A 15264-nucleotide genomic window follows, 5' to 3' on the forward strand; every position below is an offset into this window, starting at 1 on the left:
GCAAGGTTAATCATTGTATTGATATTTTTCTCGTTCCTAAGAGGTAAAAATTAAGTGTGGAAAAACGTTCTGGATGAATATTAAAGTTGCTGTCCCTGTTGTTCAGGTCGGGGTATGGTGTCCTTACATGCTCACAACGGACCAGTCAAGTTCCTCACCATGGCTGCTGCAGTGTGTAACCGGCCCTCTGGCTTGCCATCCTCCACCCCTCCCTCCTCATTTCAGCCAACAGAGACAGACGATGGCGTGAACACCCAGCCCCCCGCAGAATCAATGACTTCCCCTCAGGGACGAGGTGTGTGGCTGGGAGAGGTTGGCTGTACCACCATGGCTCTCCAGGACTCCCTGTCCTCGTCCAGCGTCTCCCTAGCTCCATCCCAGGGCTCCTTGGAGCACGGGCCCGAGGACGGGGCCCTTTACGACGTGCTCCATGACCCGGCCCATCACCAGAGGGGCCGCCGGCCCAGCAAGGTGGATGTCAGCTCTTTGCTGGTGGTGTCTGGGGGTTTGGGCCACCGCAGGGTCAACAAGAAGACCAAACAGTCTCGACATGAGGACACCACCTCTACCATCATGATCTGGCAGATCCCCTTACTCAGCATGTGACAGCAAAAGCCCCTTGGTAGGTTGGAACTTTTAATTTTATCAATAACCAGTAGAAAACGTATACTTGTAAAAGTATCTTACCTACGTTCTCGTCTCTTTTCAGGTTAAAACAGAACTCTACTCTCACAAGGAGGTCTGTTGTTACGCTTCACACAACATTTGGGATCAGTCAAAACCACTAAATGCCTTATTGAAACCAGATGTACGTCAAGTATCATCCACAATACTCGGGTGATGTTTCTAATGATGTCTTCTACCATACAAAAACAAAGGATCCATGTAACCACTCAATCATGACGCTTGACGACACAAACAGCACCCTACAGACCAGTCAAAGGATTTACTGTACTTGTTAGGGATATACATGTTTCACTGAATCACTGAAAGTTTTTTTTAATTTCACCTTCTGACACAGCTGGTTGTTGTTGTGTAACATGGCTAATACATTACTCTCCAGTGTTTGTACCATACCGGTTGACTGTCTAGGACTGCAGTATTTAAATCAGTGTTGAAAAGGAATGCGACTTCACAAATGACTTTGTCCTGCTTAAAGGCGCGTAAGGTAACGATAGGGCTTTGAATCTGTTACATAAAGTTTTATTAAGACTCGGATCATCTGTTAGAGGCCAGAGTTGTAAATAATAAGTATGGCAACTCAGGATTACATGCGTATGAGTTCAGATTGTGTTTATATGGAGTCAAATCATTTCACTATTGAACCAGCTTGTCTGGTGCTCCTACAGAGAATAGGGATTAAAAAGGTGACATACTGATGACTGAATTATTTCGGGAAGGCTTGAGAGAATCTCTGGCTGGCCAGGTTTCTATTCATAAAGGGATGAAAGAGTTATTATAACCAGGAGAGATGTCTGTTCCCCTAATGCATCTTTATGTCTGACATAAGGATTAAAAAAAAAAGAAGACAAAAAGCTTTATAATGTTGTCACAATTTGTCTGTACTTCTGTTTTGTGTATTAACAAATTCATAAAGCATATTATTGAGCAACCCTATGTGCTTCATTTTCAAAGCATGCTTGCAGTTCTGTGTTTTAGTGAGCATTTTTCATTGGATTATCCACATATTGTAACTTTATTATCCGTCAGTAGTTTGATTAAATTGACTCTCTTCCTGGGAAGTGCAAATTAACTTTGTGTCAACTTTTCTGCAGTTTTGGCAACTTTACAGCTGAACGCCCCAAAAATGCAAAGGGGTTGACATTTTGGTGAAGCACCAGTGACAAAAGCTAACAGATTCAAGACATGAGGGAGGTAAGAGTGTCACTGTGCCTGTTTTTCTTGACTCAGACTAACTACTTCTGCTCCACTCTGCTTGTGTGCAGCCATCAGTACATGCTGGGACTAGCAATGCGCCTGAGGGGCCGCAGGAACTGAGGCTGATACAGCTCTTCCGGGATTTGAATGCCCATTTCTCCTACTGCCGAACAGAGGGGGTCAAGACATTTTCTCTCTTGTAACGCCCACATCCACTGTTGCACAACACAGTTGCACTATGTTATCAGTTCTAACAAAAATAGATGATTATAGGTTGGAGCTGTTCCCGTGCTACAATCCACAGCACCCTGGGCAGATCCCAAATATTATCTGATCATATTTTTTGGTAGTCTCCAACAATCTGACTCAGCTCTAAGATAATATTTAACTTCTGTAACTGAATACTGGCTTGTATTTATTAACAAGTAGAACGCGGCAACGCCTCAGTCTCACTGTACCAACCCAAGTAACCCAGTTATCAGTTTGTCTGGCTGGGTGTTGCCAAAGGGCGCGTATCAAGACAACTCTGCAATTGGAAGTCTTTTGTTTTCCCTCTGACCCTGAGGTTTGTATGGAGACCACTCATTTTGTGTATCAGTCTTCAGCGAGTCTTTATTCTCAGAGTATCTGGCATTAAAACCTCCCAGCTAAATGCCCTCTAATCTCACAGCGCTGATAGTTGTGTGATGCCCTTGCGGTGGCTTCCCTTCTATTTTTATATCTGAAGGGCCAGTTGTTCAGAAACGTAGTCTCCACGGTGGAGAGGTTATGGACCCTGGATAAAAATGTCTGCTACTGCTGCTGCCGCCGCCCTGTGAGGTTGTGTTATTTTTAATCAGGCCTTTTCACGTGTTGAGTGTATGTGCCTTGTGTATCTCTTTTATCACAAACTTTTCCAATTCCAAGGTGACTTTTCCAAGCAAATCACAACATTCCTGATATTCCTACACAGATATGCCTTGTGCTGCATCTTGATTGGTTCAGGCTATCTCTCTCATAGGATTTAGAAAGGGTGGTGGATCAGTTCCAGAAGGAAAGTGTGACTCATATTTCGAGTATTGTCAGGCCACCTTTGAGGTTAAATCTTCCTCAAGTATACACTCGCAATTCATTTTAGAGAGAGGTCATGTCAGTTCTACAGATGCAATAAAGTGTCTAATGCGCAAACAGGTGGAGTGTACTAATGGAACATTTATTGATTTTTAATTAGTGTTACTGTAATATAAAATGCCTTTGGGTGCTCAGAGTCTGGTATTTATTTGTATTTTGATGTGTACCAGCATCACTGTGCTATTCTAATAAGGTTATTTTACATTTTTGATAAAGTGAGTTCTTAGTTGAGTTAGGTATTTATGTGTGTTGTCAGGGGAGGGGAGGAGGATGTCCCATACATTCAAACCCCTGACCCCCTCACCCATCGTGGTACCCGGGACATGGATGATGCGTGAAGGAATGTCGCATCTCTGGGATGCGTACAGCTCGCGCACAAGAGATGGAGCCCGGTGCTGTCGAGTGTAGGGTTAATGTCGACTGAAAGGGGCGTGGTTTGGATAAATGATAATTCACTGTAGTCAACTACACACAAAAAAAGACAACAAAAACCACAGTCCAAACAAGTATTTCTGCTGTCCACGCGGAACAGCTCTACAGCCTTCTGGAGAAAAGGGCGCTGAACGTGCGCAGCAGCTCTCCCGACTTCCACAGGAGGAAATGAGTTGGCGACGGCTGATCTGAAGGAGGTGCGACCTGAAATGACTGTTTGATCGTCCCCTCTGCCTCGCCTGCGCCGCCGAAACCGGGGAGCTGCTTTGGTGCAGGAGCAGATGAAACAAACGGAGAGACTCGATGGATAAAAGGTGAGCGGATGGGACCAACCAGCCGGAATTGTCGGTGAGGTGAAGTCATTCAGGGGAGCGCAGCCCGGCCGGTTCATCAGGATTGCGACTGCCTTATGTAACTGAGTTCTGTGTAGGGATTCGCAGGCAAACTGCTGGTGGGGAGACGCAGGTAGGTCACATTAACCCTGTGCATGGACATAAATCCATGTGTAGGCTATTTTAATTTGATTAAAATTAAGCTTAGGTAAAATAGCCTACTTCTATTTCGTCTTGATTTGGCAGAGTGATCAAACGCTGATTTGTCAGCGTTTGCCAGGCATGATCGTGGAAGGCGTTACAGTTTTTTTTTGTTTGTTTTTTTTATTATCAAAAACGCCCTTCGCCTGTCATATTAGAGATTAATTCCTCCATCAGCAACACCATGTGCGCATGCGCTCTGAATGTCTCCAGATTAACACAAATAATGGACTGGTGATTATTGCAGTAGGCTAGGTCATGTAGATTACAGCCACAAGAAGCTGATGCATGCTGGGGTTGCTTCTGCTTCTTTGTTAAGCGGGAGGTGTTGCTCATGAAACGTTAGTGCGGCTGCCCTGTGACTGAATAAATGACATATTTATACAGGAGTGCATTGCACAGAATAGTTGGCAAGACATTTTTCCTTTAATTTTCAGGTTTCCAAGTTGTTTGTTATTAGAGAAAGGGCGCCCCTTAGAGAATGCACAAGTTTTTGCATCTTTAAGACTCATTTTTTCCCCTCTTCTGTTGGGCTTTGGTTAAATTCCCTCCTTGTTTCCCTCCCATGTAGGTGAAGGGAGAGGCGTTCTATCACAGGTTTGTCCATCCACTCAGCATGATCAGTGAAGACGCTGTCTCCTATCGCCAGTGAGTACGCTGAGATGAACGAGGGCCGCAGGCAGGGAGGAGGGGCTATCACTGTGGAGGCTGATGTCATCCTCCATGTGGTGAACCCTGACCTTGTCACGCCTTCTGATAAAGATGGGGATTTACATCCCGGTTATGTCCAAGGGTTCCTGCAGGACGACCAGGATTTCAGCCCTCCTCCAGTGTTTGAGAAGGAATACCTGTTGGATGGAAGACTGATGGAGAATAACCACATCGATTGTCAGAAAGGTAACGGCTCGTACGTCTCAAGAGCTGATCAGTTTCACCTCCCCAATGATAAGGGAACTCCGGATTTCCCTCCTCACGCTGACTCCGCTCTGTCCAATCACATTGCTGGCATGCAACAAAATTATGCGAGCAGTGAAACCCACAATGGCGCCAGAGCTAAAGTGTCTTACAGTGCAGATTCCTCCATAAGCTTGCCTAGCCAAGGCAAACAGGAAACTGATTGGTCTGTCCTAAAATCGAACCTCGGGGGCAGGGACAGCAGCCAGGAAGCTGAAAATACACAGTCTAAAAAAGAGCCTGATTTAGTCATCGAGGTCGGCGGGCAGACTATCAACGCTCACAAGTCTGTCCTGGCAGAGAAGAGTGACTACTTCAAAGCACGTCAGTCTCGAGACATCCTGAAAGTGAAGGGCGTGAGTTACAAGACTTTGTCTACATTGATAGACTATGTTTACACTTCCCAGATGAATGTTTGCAAGGACAATGTTGTAGATGTCATTACGGGAGCTAAAATCCTCCAGATCCCCTGTGCCGTCCAGGCGGCTATGGACTCCATGTCTGCGCAAATCACTGCCGAGAACTGCTACGAGATTGTAACCATCGCCAAAAAGCAGCGACTTAGCGAGCTGAAGGAGACCGCCTACGGATTCATGAGCGACAACTTCCTCCAGATCCTCAAAGACCCCGCTGTGTACGGGCGCCTGACCGGATCTGAGCGGGATCTGATCCTGAGGAAGCGAATGGAGGGGAGGAAGACTCTGATGGTGGCGGAGATAAACGACGTGTTTGATCGTGTTGGGAGCCGGCCCCCGAGCCGCTGCAGCAGCCGACCACAGAGCCCATTGTCGGTCGGGTCTTTGGAGGAGAGTCATATGATTTACTATTTTAACGAAACTGCAAATGACTGGAGACCTCTGACTGCGATGCCTGAGGACATAAACACTAAAGGGTGTGGGATCTGTACCATGCATAACTACTTGTTTGTGGCAGGGGGTATAAAGGGGTACGGGGACAAGGGCAAGGTCTCAGACAAGGTCTTCTGTTACAACCCCATAACCAACCGCTGGACTGAGGTCAGACCTCTGAACCAGGCTCGTGCCCAGCTAAAGCTTGTGTCTATGGATGGCTACTTGTATGCCATTGGAGGGGAATGTTTGTTTACAGTAGAAAAATATGACCCTCGCATGGACCGCTGGACCACGGTGGCCCCTTTGCCCAAGGGAGCCTTCGCAGTGGCCCATGAAGCCACAACCTGCAGTGGAGAACTTTACGTTTCAGGAGGCTCTCTCTTCTACCGCCTCCTTAAGTACGACCCCAAGAGGGACGAGTGGCAGGAGTGCCCCTACAACAACAGCAGGAAGAAGTCCACTGACATGGTGGCTTTGAAGAGCTTCATTTACCGCTTCGATGTCAACCGTGAGCAGGGGATCACCGTGTTCAAGTACAACACCATAGTGAAAATGTGGCATGATTGCGCATCACAGAGGCTTGGAAGTCATTTACCCTTCAGGTGTGCTGTGATCGGGAACTGCATCTTCTGCGTGAACAAAAGCCAGACTCTTCAGTTTGTAGTGGAGGAGGAGAATGCCTACTTTGTTGAGGAGCCGCTGAGAGCGCCTCTCGAGGCAAAAGGCGTGCTTTTCCCTTTTGTTCTCACTTTGCCTGAAAAGCCCGAAAAAGTGACACAATAAACGCGTCACAGCATAACTGAAATAAGCAGAATACCTTATATACACTCTTCAGTGTCAGCTTTCTATCTCGGTGTGTCATTGCCTGCTTGCAATGGAATGTGCGTATTTGCATGGCAACTTAATGTGTCTGCAGGGTTAAGCCTTAAAAGGAAACTTTTTCTTTAAAGTTTTGAATGAATGCAACAATATTTGTATCTGACAGTAGATAATGACATGGCGAAAGTGACTGTAGCTTATTTTGAGTATTTCCTGTGTTGAGTATAGTTTGGTGCACTTCTGTAGTTAGATTAGTTAGAACATATTTACTAGTTGAGTGGTGACTTTGGTAACAAAAACAAGTGTTTTGTTGAAAGTTGTATCAAAAAAGAATGGAAGCAGTTGCAGTGCGCTTATGAACGACGCAACACAGGTTCTATGCAAATAAGACAGAACATACAGTTGGGTCTGCTGTAATGCTGTGCTATTTAATAGTTACTGTAATGGGAATCTGAAAGGAAGGAATACAGTATTCTTGGAACTGAAATGAACAATTATTTCCATTATTTTTGTGATTAATCAATTAATTATTTGGTCAACAACATGTCAGATAATGTGTAGTGAAATGTTATAATTTCCAACACCAGATGTATTCAAGTATTGTTTTATTTGACCAACAGTCCAAAATCCAAAGATATTAACTTTACTATTATATATCATAAAAGAAAGCCTCAAATTATCATGTTTGATCAACTGTATAATTCTTAAACCACACACATATTCCCTTTGCAAAGCATTTCAACAGCATGTTATACCTACCATAATTCAGGGGACCATTTCAATTCAGTATCTTCAAGATACTAAAAACAATCTTGTCAGAAATATAAAACAAGATGCTTCAGATTGTTTAACCAACGTTGGAAACTGAACTTAGGTGTTAAAGCACATAAATAATACTTATTTTTAGATACAGAATATGTTATTTAGCTTATAGTGGATACTCACAGGTGTCACAGTTCCTACATTTAGCACATTTGCCAAAGATAAATAACAAGTCAGTCAGGCTAACATATATATACTATCAAATCAACTCTTGACAAAGACTTTCACATCTTTTGTCGATTAAGTTCCTTGTAAAAAAAAAGTGTTCCTCTGACATCAGATAAACAGTCAAATAAACTAGAGCAATAGCTGTTTTTGTAAGAGGAAAGCCATCATGTTTGCTGCTAACAGGCACTTTCTGGGAAGTTAAGGGAAAGAAAGCCATTCAGAATACACAAAGATGCATCTCTTATCTTTCTTTCTTTCTTTCCCTTTGTATGTGTTTAAGGAAACAGCAGCAGGTTTCTTCACTGGCTAGGTCCAGCCTGTCCTTTAGCTCAAACGTCAAATCAGATACTACCGCGCTGCAGCATGGTCAGGCCATGGCCCTTACTTCTTCCACACACAAGATATCCTGCTGTCATGACACTAACAAACCAAGCTCCTCTTGCATCAGTGTCCATTAATACCAATTTTTCTCTAAGTTTCCTTCTTTTGGACGTTTCACACTATTTGTTTGCTGCTGAATTAACAGTGGGAGTTTTGTATGGAAGCTAATGCTGATATATTCTTGGAACAAATTGCTTTTGATAATGTTTGTAGAAATGCGACAATGTGACTAGGACAAAATGGATGTGGTTTTATAAATTGGCTGGCTGTATTTTTGTGAATTTACAAATGGAGTTCGGTAGTTTTGGATCTGCTGATGTGATGGACAGTAAAGTATGCTATGCAGTGGCTTCCTGTTCAAGGCATATAGAGTGGGCTCACAAATTAGCTGTTGGATAATGTGTATCAGTCAGAACTAAGTGCTTCAAATAAAATATTTTGTGTCTGAAAATGATCTGGTTTTCTGGATATGTCTTTAGCATGTAGGGAAGTGCAGCCTTCCTTTGGCCAATCTGCCAAACATGGAAGAGAGCTGCCATCTAGTGGGTCCTTACTGCAACAGCACCCAGTGACATGAGCTGCTATTGATTCAAAACATTTAACAACAGTTCTTCCAGGCCTATAAATGTACAGTAATTATTCATATTCTTAATTCAAGGCAAATTCCATGTTAGTAGTATCTGAGTTTAGGTAAATGTGAACATTAATTTGGCAAATCCAGATTTTCATACTATTAATTTTCTTATACTAATGGATGTTATTTCAGCCAGCCCAGCTGTGAGTGTATTCAGCTCATAATTACAAGCCAATCACATGCATCACCAGTAAATCAAGAGTCAAGTAATTAATATGTGACAAAATGAAAATGCTGATGGAAGCCCATTTCCACCACCTTCATTCAGTAGTGCTTCCTGTGGTGCTCTGTGGTGCCTTTTGGGGGGAAGAGTCTTGCCCTGAAAGTGTTCCTGTGTTTCAGCAGCATGTCATAATGGATCATTATATCTCCCTTCCTTTCCCAAAGTTGTCTTTGGTCTCTTGCTTTAAAGACATCATCATTAGGTGACCTGACTGAGGGCAAGAGGAAACAACAAACTTGGTGAGTTTACTTCTTGTCCCAGACCAATTAAGGCTGTAGCAAAAAAACCACTGAGTGTCTTCAACTGAGGGCATCTTTTATTCCTCATGAATGGTAAGAAAAGTTGCACACTTTAAATCAGATTTTGGAAATTTGTGATACCTAAAAAATACTACACAAAAAATGTATTTATGTATTTACATCAATGCCTAATGACCTCAAGTACACATTTCAACTATGTTAGAAAGTAGTCAAGTTAACTCTTTATCCTTTATATGAAATGTAACTCTCCAATAAGGATTTTGTCTTAAATTCACCAGCCCACATCCCAAAAGGTTTAATTGTTTTCATTTCATTGTTTCATTGTTTCAACAGTTAAGTCAGAATCACATTATTTGTTTAATACAGTAAAATATACACACATTTGCCTTGGAGCATGCCAGTTTTTTTCTGTAGTGACTGTTTCTATAAGAGAACAATAGGGTTTGTGACAAGTCACACAATCAAGAGCATATACACAGATCAACATTATGACCATCTGACCAGTGTTGTATAAGAGTCCCTTTTCTGGCCAAAACAGCCCTGATCCATCAAGACATGGACTACACTAGACCTCTGAAGGTGTGCTGTGGTATCTGGCACCAAGACGTTCGCAGCAGTCCTGTAAGTTGCTAAGTAGGTCCTCCATGGATCGGACTTGTTTGTACATCCCACAGATGCTTAATTCGATTGAAATCTGGGCAATCCGAAGGCCACCTTGAACTCGTTGTTGTGTTACTCAAACCATTCCTAAACCATTTCTGTTTTGTTGTAGGGTGCATTATCCTGCTGAAAGAGGCCACTGCCATCAGGGTGGGTGTACATGGTCTGCAACAATGCTTAGGTGGGTGGTAGATGTCAAAGTAACATCCACATTAATGGCAGGACCCAAGTTTTCCCAACAGAATGTTGCCCAGAGCATTACACTGTCTCCGCCGGCTTGTCTTATTCCTATAGTGCCTCCAGGTGCCATGTGTTCCCCAGGTAAGCGACGCAGCCTGCACCCTGCCGACCACGCGATGTAAAAGAAAACATGATTCATGCCCACTGTAGTTACTTTTGGCAGTGGACAGGGGTTAGCCTGGACACCCTGACTGGTCTGCGGCTACCCTACTGACACCTTTCAATCTCAACCAGCATTCAATTTTTCAACAATTTGACCAACAGTGGCTCCTCTGTTGGATCAGATCACATGGGCCAGCCTCGCATGTTCTCGTATGCTCATACACCCCTATGACCAGCTCTCTGCTTTTCTGCAACATAAACAATCTTTTCCCTTGCTCTATGCTTTGCTTTCATTTAGATATTATGCTTATTGTTGTTGTTTATACTGTCCCTTTGGTGGCTCCTAGCAAGTAGCAACAGTAGCAGGGGTTAAGACACAGAAAACAGGTGGCTGGTATCTTCAAAACTGTGTTGAAATTTCTAAATAACAATCAGCAAATCCCATAATAAAACCCTTCTTTTTTTAACACAATACATCAAAACATAATGTCACCCCTGCCCTCATTTAGTGGTGATTAAAAAACAATGTGGCAGTCTGTTTACGACTCCTTGTCTTGCCTTGCATTTACATTAGATTATAATTTAATATAATAGATTTAAAAATCTGACCATGTCATGGCTCTGCAGTGATGCCATCACAGGAAGAAGTACATGACCTCTGTGGCACACACTTCCATTGAGAAATGGCGAGTATGTTGTAAATACCCCTGCATAATTTTTCCACACAATAAATGAGCCGACACAGCAGAAAGTGATTTTTTCCTAATTTTGTTTGTGGTGCTCAGCATTAAGAAATTGCTTTGCGTCTTTCCAGAAACAATGTACTGGTTAAGGTAATGAACAGTTTTTACTGGAACTGATTGAAGTGTGTAGTCGTTTTGTGGTTTACTTATCCAGAGTAAGATGGAATGCCAAATCAATAAATTAATTCAGTCATTAATTTATGTATTAATCTAATGCAACATCACCACAAACTAAAGCCTAAAAAATACCATAGATTGAATATTTGCTTCAAAAAGGGACTGTTTATTCCAGAGTTTTTAGATTGAATTGGTTTAAATTGAACAGTTGTTGCTCCCATTGCGACCTCTTTGTTTATTTCTCACTATGTTCACCCTGTCAACACTGGAGGGCAGTATGAGCATGCTGTAAAGAATGGACATGTCACAGCTGCACCCTTTTCCATCCATGCTCCTTCTGGAGACAGGCATGGGCTATAACTGGCCCACATGTAGCTTGATTTGTGGACAAATTGGGTTGTGATTCTTATGGGTCAAATCATATGATAGTGCCCTGTCACTTAAAATGTGGGCCACAACATTCAAAATGACCACATAAAACTATAAGGTTTGGTCCTGCTAAGCTAGTTTAGGTGTTCGATTGTCTGTTATATCAAAGTGTTATTGCTTCAATTTTTAATTTGCATCAAAATTTACATCGGAATATTTTTGTTTGAGGTGGAAAAATCACTGTGTATTTTTGTAAGATATGAAAAAATGGAAATGTGTTTGCTGAACCATTTTTAAATTACTTTTTTTTTTTTCATTAAAAGCATAAAGGTAGATTTCTCTCAAGGCCATTTTTATTATGATTGCCAGCTGTGGAGTCTCTCCATTATCAGAAAAGTGTAGTTTTTTCGCCCTCAGAACTAAATGAGGTTGAAATTAAAATTAAATAATGCAATGTAATAAAATGAATGATTTCAATTTAGTAGTGTGTACTAATATTAATATTTTCACATAACTTCAAATGCAGCAGGTCTAGTGTAAGAAGAAAGAATGTGTTGTCACAACAATGCACTCAACATAAAACCCAAACTCAAGTGCTCTCAGCCTCCTGCCATGAAGCTGGCTCCTCGGCTAGCCGTTTTTCCTCACCCAATGATTGCACCTGATTGGAGGAGCTAGCTAACTATTTATTTTAAGTGTTTACCATTTCCCGACCCATTTATTTATCTTACTGTTTCTTTAACGTTAAACTGACAGAAAACATTAGAAACCATTCCTAAATTCCAGGTACTCCGTTTTTGTGTGTTGCTAGCAAACTTCACAGCCAAGTTACCCTGCCTAATTGAAAAGCTCTGTGGATAGTGTAATTAACATTTCTTATTTAATGTTAACTACTTAGTATAGAAGCTAATGTAACAGTGTACCTGACACCTGAGCCAGCTCCATTCTCTAACTTACAGGTTATGTAATATTAGGTTAGCTAAGACATGCTAACTGCAGGGCTGTTTGATGAAAAGTTAAAGTTAGCTTGGTGTTCAACAAGCATAAATGTGAAAATTGTATAATACAATGGTAGCGCAGAGTAAAAGGTAATTGAAATGTTCTCATGAATTTTAAATGTGATGGCAGCGTACTTGCTGTAAGGGATGACGACTTGGGTGGAATTTGTTGTCATCCTTACCTGCTGCATAAAAGTTTCACCTTCAAACTTCTAATTTAGGCCAGATATTCTTTAATTGCTCATTATGACTTACCATTGAAGTGTTTCACATTTCTTTTTGCACTGTCTCTCGTTTGCCTTGCTTTCAGATGCCCACAGGAGGTGTGGAGTGAGGCAAGGGCATGTATTTCATCAGCCACGTTTTATAGACGGATCCATCCACCAAGATCTTGTCTGATGGGGCCCTCTTTGGAGGTAAGCAGCTAGCCCCTTGCTGCAGTTGTTGTTAGTTTTCTTATGGAATACTAATTATGTTTGCATAATTAGATTTAGTCATTTAAATTGGGAGCTTGTTAAATCTTTTCCCCCTGTTTCACCTACAGCTAAATTTAGCTAACAAGGTCGGTCTAAATCTGAATCGCTTTGTTCAAAAAAATTAAGCATTAGTGGTTTAGACTTCATAGTGCAGTGTCAATTGATCTTACATCTTGAAAGAATGAAGATAAAAATTTGAAATGACTTAAAACCCGCTTATATGATAAGCTGTTGGGAATGTTTTTGTGCTCTACTGCTGGATAGCTTTGAGCAGCCTCTTTTTGTGTAATGACAAAGGGATGCTAAAAAAATGTGACATTTTGTTTTAATTTCCAGTTGATTATCTGTGATTATGTACTAAAAGAGCAAACTTGCACGTCTTTAAAGAGACAGAGTGAAAACGTAAAAGGCTGGAAATTGGAATCACCAGAAAAAAGTATGGCCTGGGGAAAAGCATCATGTAATGTGCTTTCCCGTATCCACCCCGCACTCTCTTATTTTTGCCATTTGAATATACACAGAATTATTTACACCTTCAAGGCAACTCGACTGAACTGCACATCAGTCAATTAGTAAATCAGAAATTTTCTGTGATTCCAGTTTAGCGTGGAGTCCTTGGCTCCCTCTGGTCCCCCCCTTTTAGTTTCCCATCCTGACAGTGACAAATTACTCCTCTGCTTGGCGAGATTGAAAATTAAAAGCATTTAAAGTTGCTCATGCATTTATGCTAATGAGAAATTCAGATATGATTTGCATGCGAAAGAGGCTAGTCTGAGAACTCATCATTGCCCCCCACCACCTCCAGCCCTGCATGTCTTTAGGCTCTGTATTTTTTTCTTTATATGCGAGAGTAGAAGAAAATGTAGTGTGTAAACACTCTCAAAATGTGACATTTTCTATGGCTGCATTTCTTTACATGGAATAATTTGTATTATTGCCTCTGAAAGGATCTTAGTACAGTATTTATGTTGCAATCTCCCATTGGCACCCCCTTATAGCCACACAGGCAAATTGGGTCATTGTGTCTGGCGTTGTCACATCACACCACAGGAGGAAACACTATGAACATAATGACATTGTGCAGTTACTGCTCATCCTGTCTCCTGTCAGCATTTGGATAGAGACTATTAAATACAGTATGTACTTACTAGTATAACATTGGAAAGGCAAAGTTTGAATTATGAACATTATTGTGTGGGCATAAGCTTTAAAGTCTAATATTAAAATGTTTGTACGGATGAAAAAGGCTTTGTTTTGTGATAAACATGTGCAGAACACTTTGGAGCCGGAGGATTAAAACTCTGGGCTGATTTGTTTTCCCAGAAAGCTCCATCCACGTCTTCCTCTCAAAATATCAAAGCGCACCCTTCTTTGAATTTGTTTGTTCCACAGTCACTAAATGATTGTAACCTTGGAAACAAGATGCATTAATGAAGGTGGAAAATGAAATGGGACTTTAATTTGTTTCAGTGTTCATAGCTGCGGTGAAATGGATTAGCTTTGATTGAGGTGTGAGATGAAGAAGGAAAGCGCTGACATGACACTTGTATTTGTCATCATGTCATTTCAAGGAGGACGCTGCAGCAATTATGAATATGAGTACACAGCAATTAAAAGCGGTAGTATTCATTAATAATTTTTATATTAATTTTTCAGTGGTCGCTTAAATGATTGCCACTGCACACAGGCTTTCCAATTATGCTGGTTAATTAGAAATGTCAATATTAAGAAATAATTAAACTTGGGAATACATTAAGGTTGTCAGAAATACTTTTAAAAAAAGTTATGACCATCACTCAAATAATGTTTTTTTCTAATATGTTTTGCAGTGATTTGTAAATTAAAGATGAGACTTTAATCAATGTGTTTGGCAAACTGAACTGGATATTTAGTAAGTTACATGCTCATCTACGTCGTTGTTTTCTTTTCTAGAGGCACTGCTCTCAGAAGCACTGTCCATGTGTAGAACGGAGTCCTATTAAGCGTGAGAAGCTACCTTTAACTCCTGTGCTTTAACACCAGAGCAATTCCTAGTCAGTAGCCTCCGCAGACTTAACTTGCTAAAGGTCACCAAAGGAATGGCGGAAGGATTCACAGGTCCACTAACTCACAGGTACTCAAATCTGTTAATCTTTTTAAAATTTATAGAGGTCATATTGTGGCTTTTCCCCTTTACTTTATTGTTTTACATATCTTTTGTGTGCATGTGAGAGGTTTGCAAAGTGAGTCTACCCCAAAGGGAGTTACTGTCTCCAGAAAACACTGCTCCTGAACTGCCTGAGAACAGCTCGTTTGTAGTCCAGCTTTTACTCTGTAACCCATCTGCATCACTATGTAACACGCGCCATAATGCTCGCCTAGCAGCTAGTGTGGCACGCACTCAAAAACACTGGTGGAGAAACACACTGAGCTGCGGCACACACAGTGACAAGATGTCCGCCTTGATTGTCAGGACCTGCTCTGCTCTATTTCTGTTGGCTAGTAGTCCTTAAAT

The 15264-nt window shown here is 41.6% G+C and overlaps 2 protein-coding genes across 3 annotated transcripts in view; both read left to right on the forward strand.

The window, feature by feature from the left end:
- creb3l2 (cAMP responsive element binding protein 3-like 2) overlaps positions 1 to 15264 on the forward strand; it is a 108771-nt gene that overhangs the window by 56176 nt on the left and 37331 nt on the right. The window lies entirely within an intron of this gene.
- Positions 3484 to 8399, forward strand: LOC123985112 (kelch repeat and BTB domain-containing protein 11-like). Of its 2 annotated transcripts, none has more exons than XM_046072486.1 (2): positions 3484 to 3885; positions 4525 to 8399. In XM_046072486.1, the coding sequence occupies exon 2, from the start codon at positions 4616 to 4618 to the stop codon at positions 6539 to 6541; it is 1926 nt and encodes a 641-aa protein (XP_045928442.1). In that variant the 5' UTR covers positions 3484 to 3885; positions 4525 to 4615; the 3' UTR covers positions 6542 to 8399. The 2 variants fall into 2 exon arrangements, with proteins under 2 accessions (XP_045928442.1, XP_045928443.1); XM_046072487.1 differs by having other exon boundaries at positions 3484 to 3734.

The sequence above is a fragment of the Micropterus dolomieu genome, linkage group LG16, assembly GCF_021292245.1.
Source record: "Micropterus dolomieu isolate WLL.071019.BEF.003 ecotype Adirondacks linkage group LG16, ASM2129224v1, whole genome shotgun sequence".
Lineage (NCBI taxonomy): Eukaryota > Metazoa > Chordata > Actinopteri > Centrarchiformes > Centrarchidae > Micropterus > Micropterus dolomieu.

Bases quoted from the DNA above. Each gene is read 5' to 3' on its own strand.
- LOC123985112 (XM_046072486.1), top strand. From the start codon at position 4,616: ATGAACGAGGGCCGCAGGCAGGGAGGAGGGGCTATCACTGTGGAGGCT.